At 43.7% G+C, this 19327-nt stretch overlaps 1 protein-coding gene across 18 annotated transcripts in view; it reads left to right on the top strand.

Moving 5' to 3' along the window:
• Positions 1-8020: 8020 nt before the first annotated feature.
• LOC119178120 (uncharacterized) overlaps positions 8021-19327 on the top strand; it is a 647314-nt gene continuing 636007 nt past the window's right edge. For 4 of the 18 annotated variants that reach the window (XR_012894638.1, XR_012894639.1, XR_012894636.1 and 1 more), the window contains exon 1: positions 8024-8226. Coding sequence is in view for 11 of the 18 variants with exons in the window: in XM_075891185.1 (XP_075747300.1) it covers positions 8086-8226 (141 nt within the window). In the remaining 7 variants the exon portion in view is untranslated. Of the gene's footprint in view, positions 8227-14456; positions 14603-19327 lie in introns of those variants that run through there. The other 14 variants (XM_075891243.1, XM_075891229.1, XM_075891220.1 and 11 more) reach the window with 8 other exon arrangements.

The raw sequence follows: 19327 nt of genomic DNA on the forward strand, positions 1-19327 counted from the left end.
TACGGCACATATTTGCACATTTAAATAATCAAGAAAGCTCTGTATATGGAGAACTTGAAGCGTGTGAAATGCTTGCCAATAAGTTCCAAATAACAACTCTGGCTGGGAGATGAAAACAGTTTCTGAACGCCTTGCTGGGGATTCATATAGCTTTAAAATGATTGTACCATGAATAATTTGAAACGAAAATGAAGTGATGGGAGTCTAGCTTTCATATACAAGACTTTAATTGTTACAAATTTAGGAACACCTAAACACAGACGAAAGGCTTGCTTCTCAAGCATTACAAGCGGGTGAAGCTTATAAGCGGGAGCACCAGCGTATATTAGACATCCAAATTCCAGCCCCGGTCTAACGTACGTGCAGTAAATTGATAAAAGCGTTTGCCTTCACATGCCAAATCGACTATGACTAATACCGCGTTACAAACTGACCGCCCGAACACCCTTTACTGATATGTATTCGATGTGTTCCTTCCAAGACATGGAGCGATCATTTAGCGCAACAAGGTATTTTATTCTCTCAACTTGCGGGATACACTCCAGATGATAATGAAGAGAAATGTGAATGGGGTCTTTTGAATGAAATGGCAGTATGGAGCATTTTAGCACATTCAGATGTACGTGTATTTCATCAAGCCACTTTTCTAGAGTTGGTAAGCATGACTGTAGCACCTGATATAGGTTGTGAATATTTTCGGCCACAGCGAAAAAATGCGATGTAATCCGCATAAACATCTGTGTGTACGTTCTGATGTCATAGTATACAACTCATTAGTATATTAAATTAAACAAGAGAAAGTACAGCCCCTTGCGGAATGCCTCGTGTGTGCGCGTACGTAGACGAAGAAAAGCCGCTTTGGGAACAAAAGATTGTTTGATTACATAAAAACTTCTCAATCCTTGCCGTAATGTAATTTGGGAGCTTTATGTTGTGCAACTGTTTGACTAAGACTGCATGCTCAACGCTGTCATACGCTTTCACGATTTCCAATGTTACTAATGTGGCATACTTTCTTTCACACCGAGCTAACCGTATCCGACTCTCAATATCTATGTGTGCATGCCATATCGAGCACTCTGATCTGAAGCGAATTTGAGACGGACTTAGAATATTTTTCTTGTTAATGAACTTTATTATACGAATGCTTAACACTCGTTCAATCAATTTCACAAAATCAGAGGTTAGCGAATGGGCCTCACGTTGTCAAAATCATACCCTTTATCTAGAAGTTTGAGCAGTGGTATCACCTTAGCTATTTTCCAAGCCAGAGGGAACCATGTTATTCTTATTGAGTAGTAGATAACCTGCAATAAAATCTCTCAAGATTCTTTATTTAGAAATTTTAACATGGCCGACCTGATTTCGTCAGGACCCGGAGTCACTGGTGGAATGCTACCTACTACCTCTGTTAACTCAGAACTGGAAATTTCACTGAAGTCGTCGTCACTTGGGGCATGCTTTGGCGGTGAGCATAACTGGGGAGAAAAGCACCACTCTAAGCTTCTACCAATGATATCTAACGAATCTTTGATTTACTCGGGAGACAAAACATTAGACTGCGTGTTCATAGCTCGCGGTATGATTTTCTTAAAGTGCGCACTTGATGTTTTATTTAGATAGATACTCGAACGTCCAAACGTCGTAGCTTTCTTTTGCTTGCGAGACTGTTCTTTCAAAAGATCTAGCAAGAAACTGGTAATCCTTCCAGTTTTGAGGGCATTTATTGAATAACAGTTTTTTCCAGGCGGCATTTCTACACCTGTAATCTCTGGAAGAATCATCATTCCACCACGATGAATTACCGTTTTTCTTCATAGATGTGACCGTAACCTAGGCTTTTTCGCCAGAATTCTGCAGAACTTTACAAGTGTACATAACTTTTGACTTCATGCTATCTGATAGAGAAGTTAGTGAAGCAAGCAAACATTTTTTAAATTTAGTATAACTTATAAACGTACGTACATTGGAAGCTATGGATACTACCGGACTTTTTATTTCATAAGTAACCGGCATATGATCGCTGTTTGGTGCACAGTTAACTACGGACCAACCCGAAACATTAAGGCCGACACTTGCAAAAGTAAGATCCAATGAAAAAGATGTGTTACCTCTCAAGTACGTTGGGCTTCCTGAATCTAAACAGGGGAAGTTATCTTGGGACCAGTCCCACAAATGGTTACCGCGCGCATCAGTTTTTACACCCTATGTCACATAATGGGCGTTAAAATATCCTGCCAATAAATTATTTCCTACACACGTACTAATTAGGGTGTCGAATGAGGTGGTATCATGTACGCCTGACAAAAAATAAACATTGGCTATTGTAAATTTTTGAGGGGAAGGCAGAGTTATCTTTATTGCTTAAATTTCAAATTCCGGGGACAGCGGCTTTAACGTTACCTTAGCTTTATGGCAAAGGCTGTTTTAAAACAATGTCAATATTCCACTTCCTCTCGAAAGGCGGTCTAGCTTAAACGAACGGTATTTCATGACATAAAAGCTGTTGTGTGGATAAGCCAAGTTTCTTGTAACAAAATAAATCAGGGTTTAGCTGAGTACAGAGACCATGTAAATCAGTAATTACCGCAAATATCAAACGACAATTCCACTGTAAAACTTTTAATGATGCGATTATGTTGAAGTAATCGTTGCGGAGAGAACTTTCTACAAAATACTCTACTTCAAAAATATACTGGTTGGATTCTTTTTGATCTCACCTCTGGAGACGTAGGGTTTGCGCGGTTCAGTGGGGATTGGCTACGTTTTTGCGCACAGGCATCGATTTTTGCATCAGCAGATACGTTCAAGTCCACCACGGTTTCCTAACCTTCAGCCGATGAGCATGCATCGGAGTCATTGCAGCTACCAGAGGCATCCCCCTTATCACTTATCGGATTCACCTCATTGGTGGTAGGGTGTATGTATGACTCGAGAGGAGCGCTTGGTTGCGGGTTTATAATCTTAGCAGTTTGATTGCTTACGACTTGAGCAATACATTCGGAGATGCTGAAAACTAGTTGTTCCATCACCCCAGCCATAGTTTTTTCAACAGCTACCTTGACTACTTGTGCAATGCTCGTCTTTCTGAACGTTTGACGTGCAGTAACTCAAGAATACCCATACTCCCTTTTCTTAACAATTGCCTTTGCCTCCCTTCTAGAGCATCTTATTTTATCCTCCTTTTGACCACAAGAACTTGCATATCTGGTTGTCTAATTGGACAATCTGAGTAGTCAGCAGCATGCTGTCCGCCACACAAGCATCACATTTCCTGTTTTGCCATACATTCTCCATTTTTGTGGACTGCACCACATTTCCTGCATCGCCCTTCTGATTTACAGCCACCGGCACTATGACCGAACCTCCAGCAGTTCCGGCATTATAACGGACGAGATGCCAATTGATCTACTCGAAACGTCAGATGCCATGCTTTAATCTGAGAAGGACATGAGGTGCCAGCAAAAGTTGCAATTACGGACTCTGTTGCGATGCGCTTGTTGTCCACAACTCAATTGCATCCATAAACTGCTGCCACACCTGCCACAGAGCTTTTCTGGAGTTTCAGCAGAGCTTAGCTGCACGTCAACACCTCGTACGATTCCTTTTGTGCAAGCCAGATGAGGTAGAACAATCGCACTCATCGGAATTGATGCGAAGGACGAACATTTGAGGTCTCTTACACATTCTTGATCTGGCGATCTGTATACTATTCCAGCGAGACCAAAATGCCGCATGTCAGTTATGGTTTGGTAGTTAGGGGACATTGCGTGAAAGTGTTCTTGCGTGGTCTTGGGGTTATTCAACTTAATGAAGTGACCACCCAAACGTACCAGAGCGACGGGAATGCTGCTCGCACGACTGCGGAGAAACGTGTCAAGAAGATCATCATGCCGCAGAGAGGCCATTTATGGCGAACGGCCCTGACCAAGAGAATTCCTGGGCATCAGTACGCCTTTAAATAAGCCATACAAGAAAAAAAAAGAAGCTTATCCAGCTTTAAATGACAGATAAGGCACTAAATATACTATATGACAAGAAGACTACCCGGTACTTAGCCGATCAAACCAGCAAAGACGCTCGCCGAGCAACGGGACAGGGGCTCAAGCAGAACGAGGACTTAACGCAGAGAAACGAGAACCGAACGTGATGGCCTCTTCTTCTTCTTCCCAGGCTGCGTCGAACATCTCCGCCTTCTTCGTCGTCCACGCCAAACTTCCTCCATGCGCGCGCTCCTCTAATATGGCGTCCCCGCGTGCACTTCTTCCTTCTCTTCCTTCTCCTCCCAGCTTTTCCCTTTGGCCTTTCGCTCATTCCTCATCTTGTCTTGCTCCCGTCTTGTTTTTCTTTTTTTACTTGTCAGCCCTGACACACAGTATGTCTGCTCGCAAGGACATTGCTGGGATCGCCAAAGCAGGCACGCCTAAACACAGTGCAACGACGCTATGTTTACGCTATCGTTGACGCCATGGAGGGGAGAAAAAGATGAAAAGCCACCGGTAACCTCAAAACGGACGCACACCAAGCAGATTCGTACGAATATAAGGGCTTATAAAAAAAAGAGCCGACCCTTAACTGCCTCTACTTACGAGGACACCTCAAAAAGTCGGCCCAGGAATGGGGAATAAAATATACAGATGGTTTCGCCAGAGCCTGGCAGTCTCTGGCAACATTGTGTGGTCACCGGGAAACCACCCCAGGAAACATCCGGTTTAGCTTGTTCGTGCATGGTTTTGACGTTTGTTGTTGGTCACGGCTGCTTGTGTTCTGATGTTTTAGGCGGATAGAAGTATTTCGATGTAGCGCTCACGACTCTGGCACAGCTTTGTCAAGTCAGGATGCCGTCTACAAGCCTGAACTAATTTTATATGCTAGTCAGAACGTTCTGTTCTGATCACGAGAGAAAAGTGGATTTTCGTTAAGAACGCATAGGCTTGTTTTACCTCTTCCTTAAAGGCAATGTAAAGCTCTGTGCACACTAATGGCACAGAGACGATACTCAGACCTTAGATTAGTCGAAGGTCCCGGTTACCGGGAACACATCAGTCGCTGTCGTCTCCCACTCGTGGCAGATACGTGTACTGACACGTGAAATGGGTAACAAAACGTGAAAGCGAAGACTTAAAATGTATCGCAAAGGTGTTTGTCGTATAGTTTGAAAAATAATAACGATGCGTTCTGCTTGAAACCTCATGGAACACAAAGTAGTCATGCTCTACATGAATCGCCGCATTGTGCACCTCGTGGTCTCCACGTTTCATTGTCGTTGCATTTGATTTCTTTTTTAAAGTGACGCATGCAAGTGGGCAATCATCTTTGGGAGCAAATGACTCATCGCCTGTCTTTCTGCCGCTAGTTAGTATCCCTGCATTCTAACTTATTTAGATTTCGGTGTGACCATGGCTTAGGTAGGTTAAACTTTAAACGTTCAATTCATGAATAGCTCAGTAAGTCATAATAGTTCGCATGACCGAGCCCCTGTGGTTGTCATCACGTAACCAGTACATTTTAAATTTTCTCGGTCACACGAACACTTCGGATCGCGAGAAATTCGGAACCCCTATGATCTTGAGAGTGTCCGGTGTAAAACAGGCGCAAAAACAACCGTTTTATTTAGAGGTTAAGTGCTTAGACAAAAACACAAATATATTCGGTGTTTGACAGGAGGAAGGTTTTCAGTTCTAGTCGAAAAGCTGAAATGAAGAACTTCACTGTAGGTCAGGCAACTCTTCTCCTGCATGTCAACGACGTGGGCACGCTTTGAAGACGCGGAAAGGGAAAACACAGGTGCGCGCTGTCAATTCTCTCTCCACGTCTTCAAAACACATCCACATCGACTTGCAGAACTAACTTGCCCAATTAAGCTCGCTGACAAGCTTCTTCTGCAGGTGCGGCCACTGCCAGAAGTAACACGGAGGAGGGGGCTGCGCTCATCGGAACACCACGGCGGATTTTTTGTGTGGCGCCCGTCGGCCACACGAGCCGTGTTGCCTGCAGCGACCACACCTGCACCTGCCATGCACTACATCGAGCCCCTTCAAGTGGCCCCTAGACGTGGCACCAAATACATCCTAAAGAATGCGCCAGAAATGATAGAGCAGCAAACTCAAACACTACACGAAAACACCACCAAGACCGTTGAAGAAGCATTGCCATAAGTGGCACACCGCATGTCGGCTGGGGTAGGCCGTTCGGCGCTAGCCAGTTTGTTTACAAACACCGATGCCATCTATAGGAAGGACAAGACTAAAGAAGAGATAAAACAGTGATGCGGGTCATTCGATCTGCTTCCCGCAGCGTACTCATAAGCCTTCACGCGCAGCCGACTACGAAAGCTCCCAAAAAGGCCGGAGAAGTATCGTCGCTGAAAGAAGGAAGACAAACGGGCCGGTGGTGCGTTGTAGAGAGCGCGTAAAGCACTGGCCGCGTAACCTCTTACCGGGAAAAATTGAGGTACGTAATAGGAGTCCCGTAGACCTCGGTGGGGAGGACCTAAAGTTCCTCCAAGTCACAAGCGTTCTAAGAGTGCAGAGGTCTTGAAGTAGGTGATGAGGGCAGCAAAATCGCGGAGGTTATATGACGCGCCGCTAATTTGACAAGCTGGTGGTGTGGAGCACAGGCTCGTCCAGAGGTGGGACCCGCGCTCAATTTTCTCGTCTTGCACGACATCGTGGGTAGCGTGTGCGTGCGCACGTGTGTGTGTGTGCCGGGGTGGTAAAGACCATGGGCGGCAGGTCGCTTAGCAACAACTATATCCCATTACACTGTATGTTAATGGGCGTTGGCTGGGACCACAGGAAAGTTCTTTTCGTGCCGAAATTCATAGAGTTTGATGTAGTACAGCATTGCATTTCATTCTCCTATTTGGCTGCTTGTTGCTTCATATCATTACTACATTTATTTTGTGCATATATATATATATAATTACGAAAAAGAAAAGGCTCAGCTTGCTACATGTACGTCTTTGCTTTTGTGTTACAATTTCTCTAATTTTCATGCTTATGCAAAGTACCTAGCATTATATTAGACTGCCATACCTATAGTCAATGTTGCACATTGTGAAACGATAACACAGGGGGCCGGGCTTAGTCATTATATTGTATCAAGAGTTATTGTTGACCTAGTTAGTATTTGCCTAATGACATACTTCCATCACGAAATATCACAAACACAGAGCAAATAAATACAAGCGGCACTTCCAACTAAACATGTAGGTATAAAACTGCACGTAAGTTGATGGAAGCCTATTACATTAAAAAGAAAGGAGAACGGTGTATCAGCGACACGTCAGAAACGTTGTACGCATCGCGAAAGACATTGTTCAATAGCTGGATAGCGTAAGAAAGACTGCGCATGTCTGTATGTTGTATACTTAATTCCGCGCTTGCGCTCAGTTTACTTTATTTGGAAGCGGCGCTTGTGCTTGCCGTTTTGTGTTCTTTTGCTCTGTGTTTGGTATATTTCGTGGCTGAAGTACATCATCAAGGCTTACTCAACCTTCAGTAGAGCAGCTTTTTTCCGCCAACATCTTTCTCTCTTCTCAGATGAAATAAAAGTTTAATTTGATTTGAAACTTCCCTCGTTCTTACGAAGCACGAACACTGCATTGGCTCTCTCGATGAAGCCTGCTTGGAGCCTCACAAAATATTGTTTGCAAGGGTCACGTACATACATGGTAACCACTTATTCACGCCAAAAAGCCACAATTAAAGCTTGCCAATACGTCGTCTTACGGGCACTCTGAATGCATGAAATGCTTCGCAACTGTGGTACCTCCAGCAAATAAAAACCGACATTCCTTTAACGCGATATGACTTTATTCAGCTGCAATATATAAAAAAGCAGCAAAGTTTATCTATGCAGCGTCAATCGGATGTTGGCGCGCTAGCTTCTTTGTTTGTTCTTATCTCCGCCTTATGTGCTGTCGCCCCTACAGGCTAGTTGCGGAAATGAACACCATCAGCTAGGGCACGGAGGAAATCGACGTCCGGGATCGGGATCATGACTAGAAGGGGAAACGATTGGCTTACAAGAGCGCGGACACTTGCTATCTCTCGTCATTCGCACTCTCCGCGCTCGTTCAGCATGTTCGCACGTTCAGTTTTCGCTGGTTTGTTCATTTCATTGTCGCTGTATCGGCCGGCGAGTGCGCGTGATGCTGACGAAGTACAAAGAGTGCAGGCAGTGATCCGATTCGCACAGTGTCGTGCCTCTTGCCTCGATAAGGTAAGTGCATCCATACGCTACGTTTTAACTCAGGTTTTGATTGATATGTGGGGTTTAACGTCCCAAAACCACCGTATGATTATGAGAGGCGCCGTAGTGGAGGGCTCCGGAAATTTAGACCACCTGGGGTTCTTTAACGTGCACCCAAATGTTTTAACTCAGGTGTGCCGCAGGGAAGTGTACTGAGGCCGTTCTTGTTTACTTTAAACAATAATGACCCTGTCAGTGCTCATGATTCTACGTTATATATGCCGATCACACCAGTGTTGTTTTTTTTCAGTGCCAAAAATTCTGACGAATTGATAAAAAAAAAAGGTAATGAACTGCTAGTGGCCCTGGAAGGCTGGTGGAAATGAAATGCGCTAGAAGTTAGCACTGCCAAGACAGAATCAATCATGCTCCGCCCTAAAGTTAAAACTGTATCATCTTGTGAGCATTGGCTTATGGCTCCAAAAATATAGAAATTGCACCAGCATTTAAAACTCTCGGTGTCTGCTTTACAGAGAAGTTAATGTAAGATGTGCATATCAATCACGTGTTTTAGCTGTATCACGTTTTGTTGGTCTTTTATACCGCAAAAGTTACTTTATTCTAACTGATTGAAGTTGTTGCTCTTCAAATCTTTGTTTATGCCACAAGTGAATTATTGTCAACTTGTATGCGGCACTGGCACACGTACAGCAGTAAAAGAGCTCCACGTTCTACAGATAAAGGCTTCACTCATCGTGCACAACTTAGCCAGACATTATCCTTCCGCACAACTCTTCCAAGCTGCTGATATACCAACGTTTTTAGAAAACTTGCACCTTGTTCTTCGCTATCAGTATGAAGTAAAGAATAATATATCAATGCTAGCCGATTCATCAAAGTTGGTTGAATATTCTTCTTTGTATCTCTTATGGTTCGTGAAAAAGTTTGAAGCAAGAACACCGCGCACAAGCTGCAGTGCCCAGATTCTAAAAATAACTTTGCCCTCTGCACTACACATTTTATCGCAAAATAATTTGTTTCATTTCATCTTGCAGGTCTGCGCTGCATGTTTTCTTTGTGAGAGAACATATCAGTTTTGAGCTTTGTCTTTGATGCAGTAGTCTCCTCTATTTCCATGAATTGCATGTACAGCGTGTTTCACACTTAAGGTAAATGTCCTAGTTCTTGGCATATATCGATGCGGTCATGATGCGGCCAGCAAGGTAGGTGAGCGCCGGCAGCAGCTCACGCGTGCGCAGACTCTGGAGGAGCTTCGTCTTGAACGGTTGAACCATGCCGTCGGCTATGGCGGGGCGCGCTGGACGCATTGTCGGGCAGCGGGAGACTTTCATCGTTGCTGCGGAGACTGATCGCTCATCACGTCACTGGCTCATCACGTCACGGTATGCCTCACCGTCCATATCCAGCTTTTCTGGACACTAGCTGTTTAGTTCGCGTGAATGAGACCACGTAGCGTATCGACCTAAAGTATTCAAAGTTCCCGCCTTGACGTATGCAGTGACGTACCAATGAATAAAAAACAATAAAAAACAGTGCACACACCCTAGAGACTGTCGCTTTACTTAAGTGCGCAGATAAAAGAGCACGGTGTGTCGGCGTTATCTCGGACGCGACAACTAGCAATGTATTGACAGCTTTTCTAGACATACCTGCAAGACAGGTCACAGCATTCAGCACGAAATGTCTGGCCGTCATAGACGCACCCTTAAAGTCTCCAAAAAAAGCGTATATGTTTATTGTTTGTTTGTTTGTAGTTTCTGCGCTGCCCTATACGTGTGGATATAAGAGAAACATACTGCTTTCATGGTTTCGTCTTCACCGAGTGTCATGCATTATGCTTGGGTGTGAACAGGACATAGCGCTTGTATAATAGCCAATTTTTGTGTGTGTGCTACTTAAGTGAGGCTTGCTTGCTCCTTGCGTTGCGTTAAAGCAATACTGAATAAATTGAGAACGCGAGAAATTATAGTATGAAAAGGCCCCGCCGCGGTGGTCTAGTGGCTAAGGTACTCGGCTGCTGACCCGCAGGTCGCGGGTTCGATTCCCGGCTGCGGCGGCTGCATTTCCGATGGAGGCGGAAATGTTGTAGGCCCGTGTGCTCAGATTTGGGTGCACGTTAAAGAACCCCAGGTGGTCGAAATTTCCGGAGCGCTCCACTACGGCGTCTCTCATAATCATATGGTGGTTTATGGACGATAAACCCCACAAATCAATCAATTATAGTATGAAAACAAAGTTTGAAAGGTGTATTTTTTGTTTTTCTATTTAATTTATTTAATTTACCTCAAAGACCCTCAAGAGAGGGCTTTACATTAGGGAGTGGGCAAACAATAAATATTAAGTAAAACAGCGATTCTACGGTATTCATAAATGTATCTGTGTTGGAATGCTCGACGACCCTTGAGGGAAGATTGTTCCAGTGCCTGGCTGCCTGAGGGAAGAAGGAATATTGGCGGCCTGCAGTGCAAGCAGGAGGGGAGTACACGGCCTTGTGGTGACTGGTGCGGGCTGAAGTCCGATGGGCTGGCTGAATAGCGGAGTTATGATGAAACGCATGACACATTTTGTGGTACAATGAGAGTCTAGAAATCTTACCACGTAAGTCAAGGTTAGGTAATCCTGCTTTACTTTTAAGGGTAGTAACACTGGTGTGGTATGAGTAGTCAGAATAAATGAATCTAAGCGCACGGTTATGAATGAGTTCAATGGATTTACATAGGTTACTTTGTGGTGGGTCCCAAATGGTGGATGCGTATTCTAGTTTTGGGCGAATCAGAGTTTTGTAGGCTAGTAATTTTACTGAAGCAGAGGCAAGATGTACGTCACGACGAAAGTAACCAAGAGTTTTGTTAGCATTGTTAGTTATTTTACTTAAATGAGAAGACCAGTTCAGATTCTTTTAAATGTTAACGCCAAGGTATTCAATACAGCTGAGGGAAGAAACTGTGCCGTCAATAATTATACGGTTAGCAGCGGCAAAGTTCTGGCGTTTGTGGAATGAAACAAGTGCCGTTTTATTAGTATTTAAAACGATGAGCCATTTACTGCACAACTCGCCAAGCTTTAGTAGGTCCCGCTGAATAATGACTCTATCTGAAACGTTAGTAATGGGTTGGTATATTACACAGTCATCAGCAAAGAGGTGAATGTTAGATGAAACACTATCGGGTAAGTCATTTATGTAAATTAACAGGGGAGAGGGCCTGGAACTGTTCCCTGTGGTACACCAGAAATGACGTTAGAAAGGGATGAAGACGTATCATTAGCTTCTACAGATTGCTGACGGTTATTGAGAAAGTCTTAAATTCAATTGTAGACAAGTTGGTTGAGGTTTAATTGAGAGAGCTTCAGTAGATGGAGGTTGTGGGGAACTTTGTCAAAGGCTTTCTCAAAATTTATAAAAATGGCGTCAACTGGTTTGTTAAGGTCTACACTTGCGCTTAAGTCATGGATGAATAATGCAAGCTGAGTATCGCATGAGAGTCCTTTTTGGAATCCGCGTTGGTTAGGGTGAAAAACTTACCAGAGACGAGGAATTTCGCAATTTCGGAATGAATTATATGTTCCATTATTTTTGAACAGACGCTGGTCAGGGATATTGGTCGGTAACTAGATAAACACGGTTTTGGAACTAGAACGATCTTACCCACATTCCAGTGATGAGGAACAGTGCCAGATGGGAGCGATTGCTGAAACATATGAGAAAGAATAACGCTGGTGATTTCTTTGGTGTTCTTGAGCACCTTAGCATTGATGCCATCGATGCCGCAGGATGAAGTAAGTTTTAATGATTTGATGATTTTCTGGATGCCTTGAGGTGAAAATATGACATCGGCCATGGGAGGGTAGTTGAGGGGAGATACATCAGGGAGGTTATCAATTGGTTCTCTGGTAAAGACCGAAGAAAAAGTAAGGTTTAGTGCTTCAGTTACTTTGTTATAGGCGATAAACTGTCGAGTATCATCCAATATGGATATCGATTTGTTTTCGTGTCGTGGGTTAATCACCTTCCAAAACTGCTTGGGGTTAGTGCGGAGTAAATTGGGCAAGGTTGTTTCAATAAAGAGTCGTTTTGCTTTATCTACAGCAGAGCAGTACAGTTTTTCTGTGGCTATTTTTGCCAGGCGACGGTATTGTTAGTGCTTTTTGTGGAGCAAAATCGTCATCTTGTTTTCAAGCCTTTTAAGTTCAAGATTAAGCCAGCCGGATGTGCTAAGTTCACGAATTTCGATGGCTGAAGTGTAAGTACTGATCAGCTCATGCATCTTGGATTTAAACATTAACCGATTTATTGTAACAGACCTTTCATTGAAATCTTTGAATAATAATTGCCAGAATATTTTAATTCTATACGGAAGCTGATATAGTCGCTATTATCGTATAAGGTGAGCTCTTTGCTTGTTTTCGTGGGCCGGTTCAGTCTACATTGAAAAAAAAAACCATGAATGACCTTATGATCGCTCATTCCATCGAGGTATGAAATGGAGGTGATTCTCTCAGGACGGGTGGTTAATACGAGATCAAGTATATAGTCAGAATTTTTTCATTGCCTTGTTGTTGCATTAACAGTTTCAGTTAGGGAAAACTTTAAACATGTATCGACAAACTTGCTTTCAATGTTTTGTTTCAATGTGACGAAAACGAGATCAGACCAATCTATATTCGGAAAATTAAAGTCGCCGAATAAGACAACTGTGGCAGGAAATTGAGTCTTCAGGGTTTCTAGCGCGCCATGAAACATGGGAATGAACGTGCTGTCGGAATCTGGCGGGCGATAGCATGCTCCTAAGATCACGTGCGGATGAGCGGCTTTACAGGCCACAAACACCATTTCAAGAGAGGTAGGTATATTGATGCGGAAGCAGTTAAGGTCTCTGTGAGTAGCAATGAGCACGCTACCTCCACGCCGGCTGTCACGGTCAGTACAAAAAACATATAAATCAGGATGAGCAGAAAATACTTCGACGCTATTGATTTAAAGTTGAGCCACGTTTCAGTTAGTACTATAACGTTTGAATCGGAAGAATCAATTAAGCTGGCTAAGATATCACGCTTTGGTAATACGCTCCTGATGTTAGTAAAAAGAAACGAAAAATAGTCGTTAGCACCATTAGGGCGACTACTGGCTAAGTGCTACGGGGCGTGAAGAATGACCTGTTGCCCAACTCAGTCATACACGTATAGGTGTTCTTGCCTGCTATAAGCTTATTGTGAAGAAGGCTGCTGAGAAAATGTTGTTTTTTTTATTCGACCAGTTTTTTTTCTGGCTAGTTGAGTAGTTGGACAAAAATCTTGCGCAACGTTAATGATTGGGTGTATGTTATCTCTGCTAAAAGAAGTATTTTTTTTCTTTATCTTTAAAATAAGTGACCTTTACCAAACTTGGTCTAGTTTTATTAGGTGAACAAGTTCCAAGCCTGTATGTGCGTTTTATGTCTCTCGGTGAAATAGGTAATTTGAGATGATTGCTTGAAAACCTGATAATTTTCTCCTGGGATTTTGCCCAATTCTCGTTTGACTCATCATCTATCCCGTAGAACACCAAGTTATTTCACCTGGCTCTGTGTTCTGCGTCATCTGTGCGCGCAGTTATTTTTTCAATGTGATGCGCTTTTGCCTCTGTAAGCTCATGCACACTCTTTATATCGGCTTTGATTGCCGTCAGGAATTGGCACTCCCCTTCAATTTTCTTAAGTCTCGCTTTTATGTCATTGAGCATTTTATCGTTATCAGCTTGTTTTTTTTTTCGAATACTTTTTAATGCGTCGAGTAGTATTGACTGGCCGCTTTTTAGTTCACGCAAAGCTGCCGACACATCAGAGTGTTCATCACCAGCAGAAGCACGAGTGGCAAGTCCGGGGTTTAGTTCGACATCGCCACGTTGTATCAAGAGACCGTGAGTGATATTCACACAATCGCAAAGAATAGCAAATGCTGCGTGTGGGCCCGGCAGCACTAAGAGACCACGGTAACTTGTGGGTTTAGTGAACAAGAAAAAACGATTTGTTACCTGCGCAAAGAATAATAATGCTCCGTGAGTTGGTGTCAGTGACCGTGCCACCGAGCCCACTGATAGCAGCGATGATGTCACGGTGCTTTTTATGAATGTTGTCACGTGCGGAAAAGTTGAGGGTGTGTGGTCCAGAACGAAGCATGCGCATCGGCGAGGGCGGCCGCACAAGCGCGGCAGCAGGAGCCGCACACTGTCGTTGTTGCTCGGTATCAGACGCAGGGCTGAGGCCTGCAAACGTGGTCCTTGAAGGGCGTAGCCACCAACCAGCAATGTTGTCGAACGGAAGTCCAGGGCCGGATAGAGGACCCTAGGCCGCGCAGACAAAGCCTCCCGGAAGGACGACAGTGGAGCAGCCATAGCGCCGTTGAAGCGGTAAGGTCTGGTAGCAGTCATTGTCCTGGAAACTCTTATGACGGCACCATGGTGGCAGCAGGCCACGACGAATAGCTGCGCAAAGAATAATGGTGTGCGGTGAGTTGGTTCTTGCCAAATTGAGGCTGTCACATGCATTTTGACACCGTCGAAGCAGCTGTAGTTCGAACTTACGCATGCTGTCTGGCTTGATTTCACACCGGAACTTGATCCCGCAGCCGAAGATAGAAAAACCTGCACACAGGTCTACAGTCCCACCAAAAGCGAACAGAAAATGGCCGCACACCGCGCGTCAGCATACACAACTGGCGACTGATGAGACTGTCCTTCGAACCGGGCCGTTTCAGTTAATTTCAAGTTCTCCCCGAAAACAGTGTATCACTCATTTGAAAAATGAGCCGCATTGATTCGGTGCTCGAACACTGTCCCGAATCGTAGACGAAGAAGGGGCTTAACAGCGCAAACGACAGGAGGGAATAGAAAAGATGAGAACATAGCGCTCAACTAACAATCAAAGCTTATTCCCGATGAGAAGCTACAATTTCTAGACTTAAAAGTGCTTTTTTTTTTGTTGGACTCCTCGTTTTCACTAGTATAGCGCACCACGACCAGGACACACACAAAGGAGAGATGCACACACACACAGCGCTAACTTGCAACTAATGTTTTATTTGCGATCACACACGCTGTTTATACAACAGTATAAAGGTTTATCGGTCTACAGGTTGTATCGGTCTACTGTTCGGTCTACTATATATATATATATATATATATATATATATATATATATATATATATATATATATATATATATATATATATATATATATATATATGATATCTAACAGACAATAATGCCAAGGAAAGTATAGGGGAAGATATTATACCAAATTGTAATGTAATTATGAACAAAGAAAAGGGGGTGAAAAGATAACTTGCCATGGGCAGGATCCGAACCTGCGACCTTCGAACGACGCGTTCGATGCTCTACCACTGAGCTACCACGACCGCTATCCCCCAAGCCACTTTATTGGGTTTATATGTGAATTCAACGTGGGAGTGTCATTTAGCGCCACCAGTAGCCATGGCGGCGAGTGTGGAACACTCTTTTGAACCTGTTTGGCGTCACGTAGCACGTGAACTAACTACGAGTGGGCAGCTGACCAATAGTCCCTCGTATACAACCTGAAGGCACTAAGTCTGCCAGTACGAGACCCTCGTTAATGAATGAAGGAAAGAAGTGTTTACTTAAGGGTTCGTTTTTCTGTGTTCTACACAATATTAATGATAACTAACAGACAATAATGGCAAGGAAAGTATAGGGGAAGATATTAGACCAAATTGTAATGTAATTATGAAAAAAGAAAAGTAGGTGAAAGGATAACTTGCCGTGGGCAGGATCCGAACCTGCAACCTTCGAACGACGCGTTCGATGCTCTACCACTGAGCTACCACGACAGCTATCCCCCAAGCCACTTTATTGGGTTTATATGTGAATTCAACGTGGGAGTGTCATTTAGCGCCACCAGTAGCCATGGCGGCGAGTGTGGAACACTCTTTTGAACCTGTTTGGCGTCACGTAGCATGTGAACTAACTACGAGTGGGCAGCTGACCAATAGTCCCTCGTATACAACCTGAAGGCACTAAGTCTGCCAGTACGAGACTCTAATTGATGAATGAAGGAAAGAAGTGTTTACTTAAGGGCTCGTTTTTCTGTGTTCTGCACAATAATAATGATAGCTAACAGACAATAAAGCCAAGGAAAGTATAGCGGAAGATATTAGACCAAATTGTAATGTAATTATGAAGAAAGAAAAGTGGGTGAAAGGATAATTTGCCGTGGGCAGGATCCGAACCTGCAACCTTCGAACGACGCGTTCGATGCTCTACCACTGAGCTACCACGACAGCTATCCCCCCAGCCACTTTATTGGGTTTATATGTGAATTCAATGTGGGAGTGTCAGTCAGCGCCACCAGTAGCCTTGGCGGCGATTGTGGCATACTCTCTTGAGCCTGTTTAGCGTGACGTAGCACGTGAACTAATTATGAGTGCGCAGCTGACCAATAGTTCTCGTATACAACCTGAACGCAATAAGTCTGCCAGTAAGAGACCCTCGTTATTGAATTAAGGGAAGAAGTGTTTACTTAAGGGCTCGTTTTTCTGTGTTCTACACATTAATAATGATATCTAACAGACAATAATGCCAAGGAAAGTAGGGGGGGAAGATATTAGACCAAATTGTAATGTGATTAGGAAGAAAGAAAAGTGGGTGAAAAGATAACTTGCTGTGGGCAGGATCCGAACCTGTGACCTTCGAACAACGCGTTCGATGCTCTACCACTGAGCTACGACAACAGCTATCCCCCAGCCACTTTATTGGGTTTATATGCGAATACAATGTGGGAGTGTCAGTCAGCGCCACCAGTAGCCATGGCGGTGAGTCCAACGAAATGATCGCCAAAATGTATTGGTTGACGAAATGATACGATGAAATGATATACTCGCAGGCGTGCGCCGCGCTGCGTTGCTTTGACGCATGCGCGTTTCAGGGCGTACGGCATCCCTCCGTCACGAAAAGAGGGAGACTCAGTGTTGTCTGGGTAACGCATGAGCGTGAAATACAGCATGTCACATTTCGCGTTTCGCACAGGTTGCCGTCGCGCAGTGGCGACGGACGCTGGTCACGTGGTGTCAGACTACAGAATGATCGCGTTTTGATAACGTAGCGGCAATGTGCCCAGCGTGCGCGCGCGTCAACGCAACATTGGAATATATTGGGCTCTTCATGATACGCTTGCGGCCGTTTTGCTAGCACCACATATACCAAATTTGGTGTTACGTGACGTCAATGGATGATGAAATTTATGGCTGGTGCAAACATGATAATCCTGACACGCACGTCGTGTAAGAACATGACAACATATCACACTCATAGCGTGCTTGCTGCCGTTTCACTAGCTCCACATATAGTATATTTGGTATCACGTGATGTGAATAGATGACGAAGGTAAACGACACATCCAAACAATAAAATCATGACAAGGAAGTCATGTACGGCATTATTTACTTCCATCTCGTAATGTTGTGCTGATATTAGGTGAAATATGCGCATTTCTCATTCGTGCTTTGCATATCATGGATTCCCACTGTACGTGGGCTCTGCCAATTTTTTTACAGACCATTAAACTGAATGCACTTTAGAGAGCCAGTACTCTGAGGCATGCTGGAAAAGATCTTGAAGTGCGCTTGCGTGAAAACTTGCAACAGTTAGTAGCGGAAGAATGTACTCAGGCTGGTACATTTTCAAGGGAGACAAAGAGAACTAAACAGAAGCTAGAGTTGATAGGCCAAGAATGATACCGCTGAGCATTGATTCGAGCTCGAGCAGAAAACTTAGTATCGAGAGAAATGCCAACAAAACGAGCTCTTGGAGCTCTGAAGAGACTTGCCTCTAAAGTGATGAGAAATAGAATATAAAGAAACAAGGTACCGTACGAAAAAAGCAATAGCCGGTGCGTTTTTTCTTTAATATTACAAAGAATTATTCACACCAACCAGTGTACACGCAGATCGCTTTAATAGTGATTTCATTTCAATAATGCCAAGACGATAACGAAAGGATGGAAATTTTAGAATTGCCTATAACAGAGCGAGAAGTTGCAAAAGCAATTGATAAGTTAAACAATAGTAAGTCTCTAAGACCTGATGGCCTATGCGCTGCAATGCACAAAGAATTCAAACTCGTAATTTCACCTATGTTGAAGGAAGTATTTAACGAGGCTTTTAAATGTAAACAACTTCCACCATCATTCTTGTCAGCCTACATGGTTTTAATACCTAAAACAGAAGACCCCGCGAAGTTAAGAAGTGTTCATCCATATAGACCAATTAGCCTAACTAATGCTGACTATAAAATATGGATGAAAATATTGGCCAGAAGACTCCAGACAGTTACGACAAAACTGGTTGGGTCCCACCAAACTTGTGGCATAAAGGGAAAAATAATGACCAACGTAAACATAGCACTATCAATCCTAGAAAGTTGTGACGTTATGCATCTCAATGTTGCCATGCTTCAAATTTACCTCGAAAAGGCATTCAGTCGCGTGCCGCAGGACTTGCTCCTTTCATTACTTGAGCACATTAGCGTAAGGAGTTTCATTAGCGACGGAGTGCGCATGGCTTACACAGGATGCACAACCAAATTGGTAATAAATAAAACTGCGGGTGAGCGTATACTTGTGCTGCGTACAGTGAGACTGGGGTGCCCTTTATCGCCCCTGCTTTTTGGTATTTTTTAAACCTTTCTGTTTAAGTGTAAATAATAACGCTGAAATAAGCGGCTTTAAATTTTATGAATCTGAGGTTAGCCTCCTTGCATACGCAGAAAACATTGCAGTTTTCTGTACAAATTATGAGATTATAATGCATGCTGTAAATGCCGTGAAAACTTTTTGCCAGGGGAGTGGTAGTGCCGTGAACTGAGATAAGTGCCTTGGCTTCTGGCATGGGGATTGGGACGTCACGACAAGAATATTTCTAAACATAAAATGGCAGAAAACACCAGTGAAGTATTTAGGAGTGCCGCTGGAGTTCTATCACGACAGTCAACCCTATTGAAAAAGAGAAACACAGGCATTGCGCATTGATGTAGAATAATGGAAAGGTTGGGGTATTTCGATATTTGCCCGGGCCACAACGTGCAACTTGTTTCTGGTGAGC

This window comes from Rhipicephalus microplus, chromosome 1 (genome assembly GCF_043290135.1).
Source record: "Rhipicephalus microplus isolate Deutch F79 chromosome 1, USDA_Rmic, whole genome shotgun sequence".
In the NCBI taxonomy this organism is placed as follows: domain Eukaryota; kingdom Metazoa; phylum Arthropoda; class Arachnida; order Ixodida; family Ixodidae; genus Rhipicephalus; species Rhipicephalus microplus.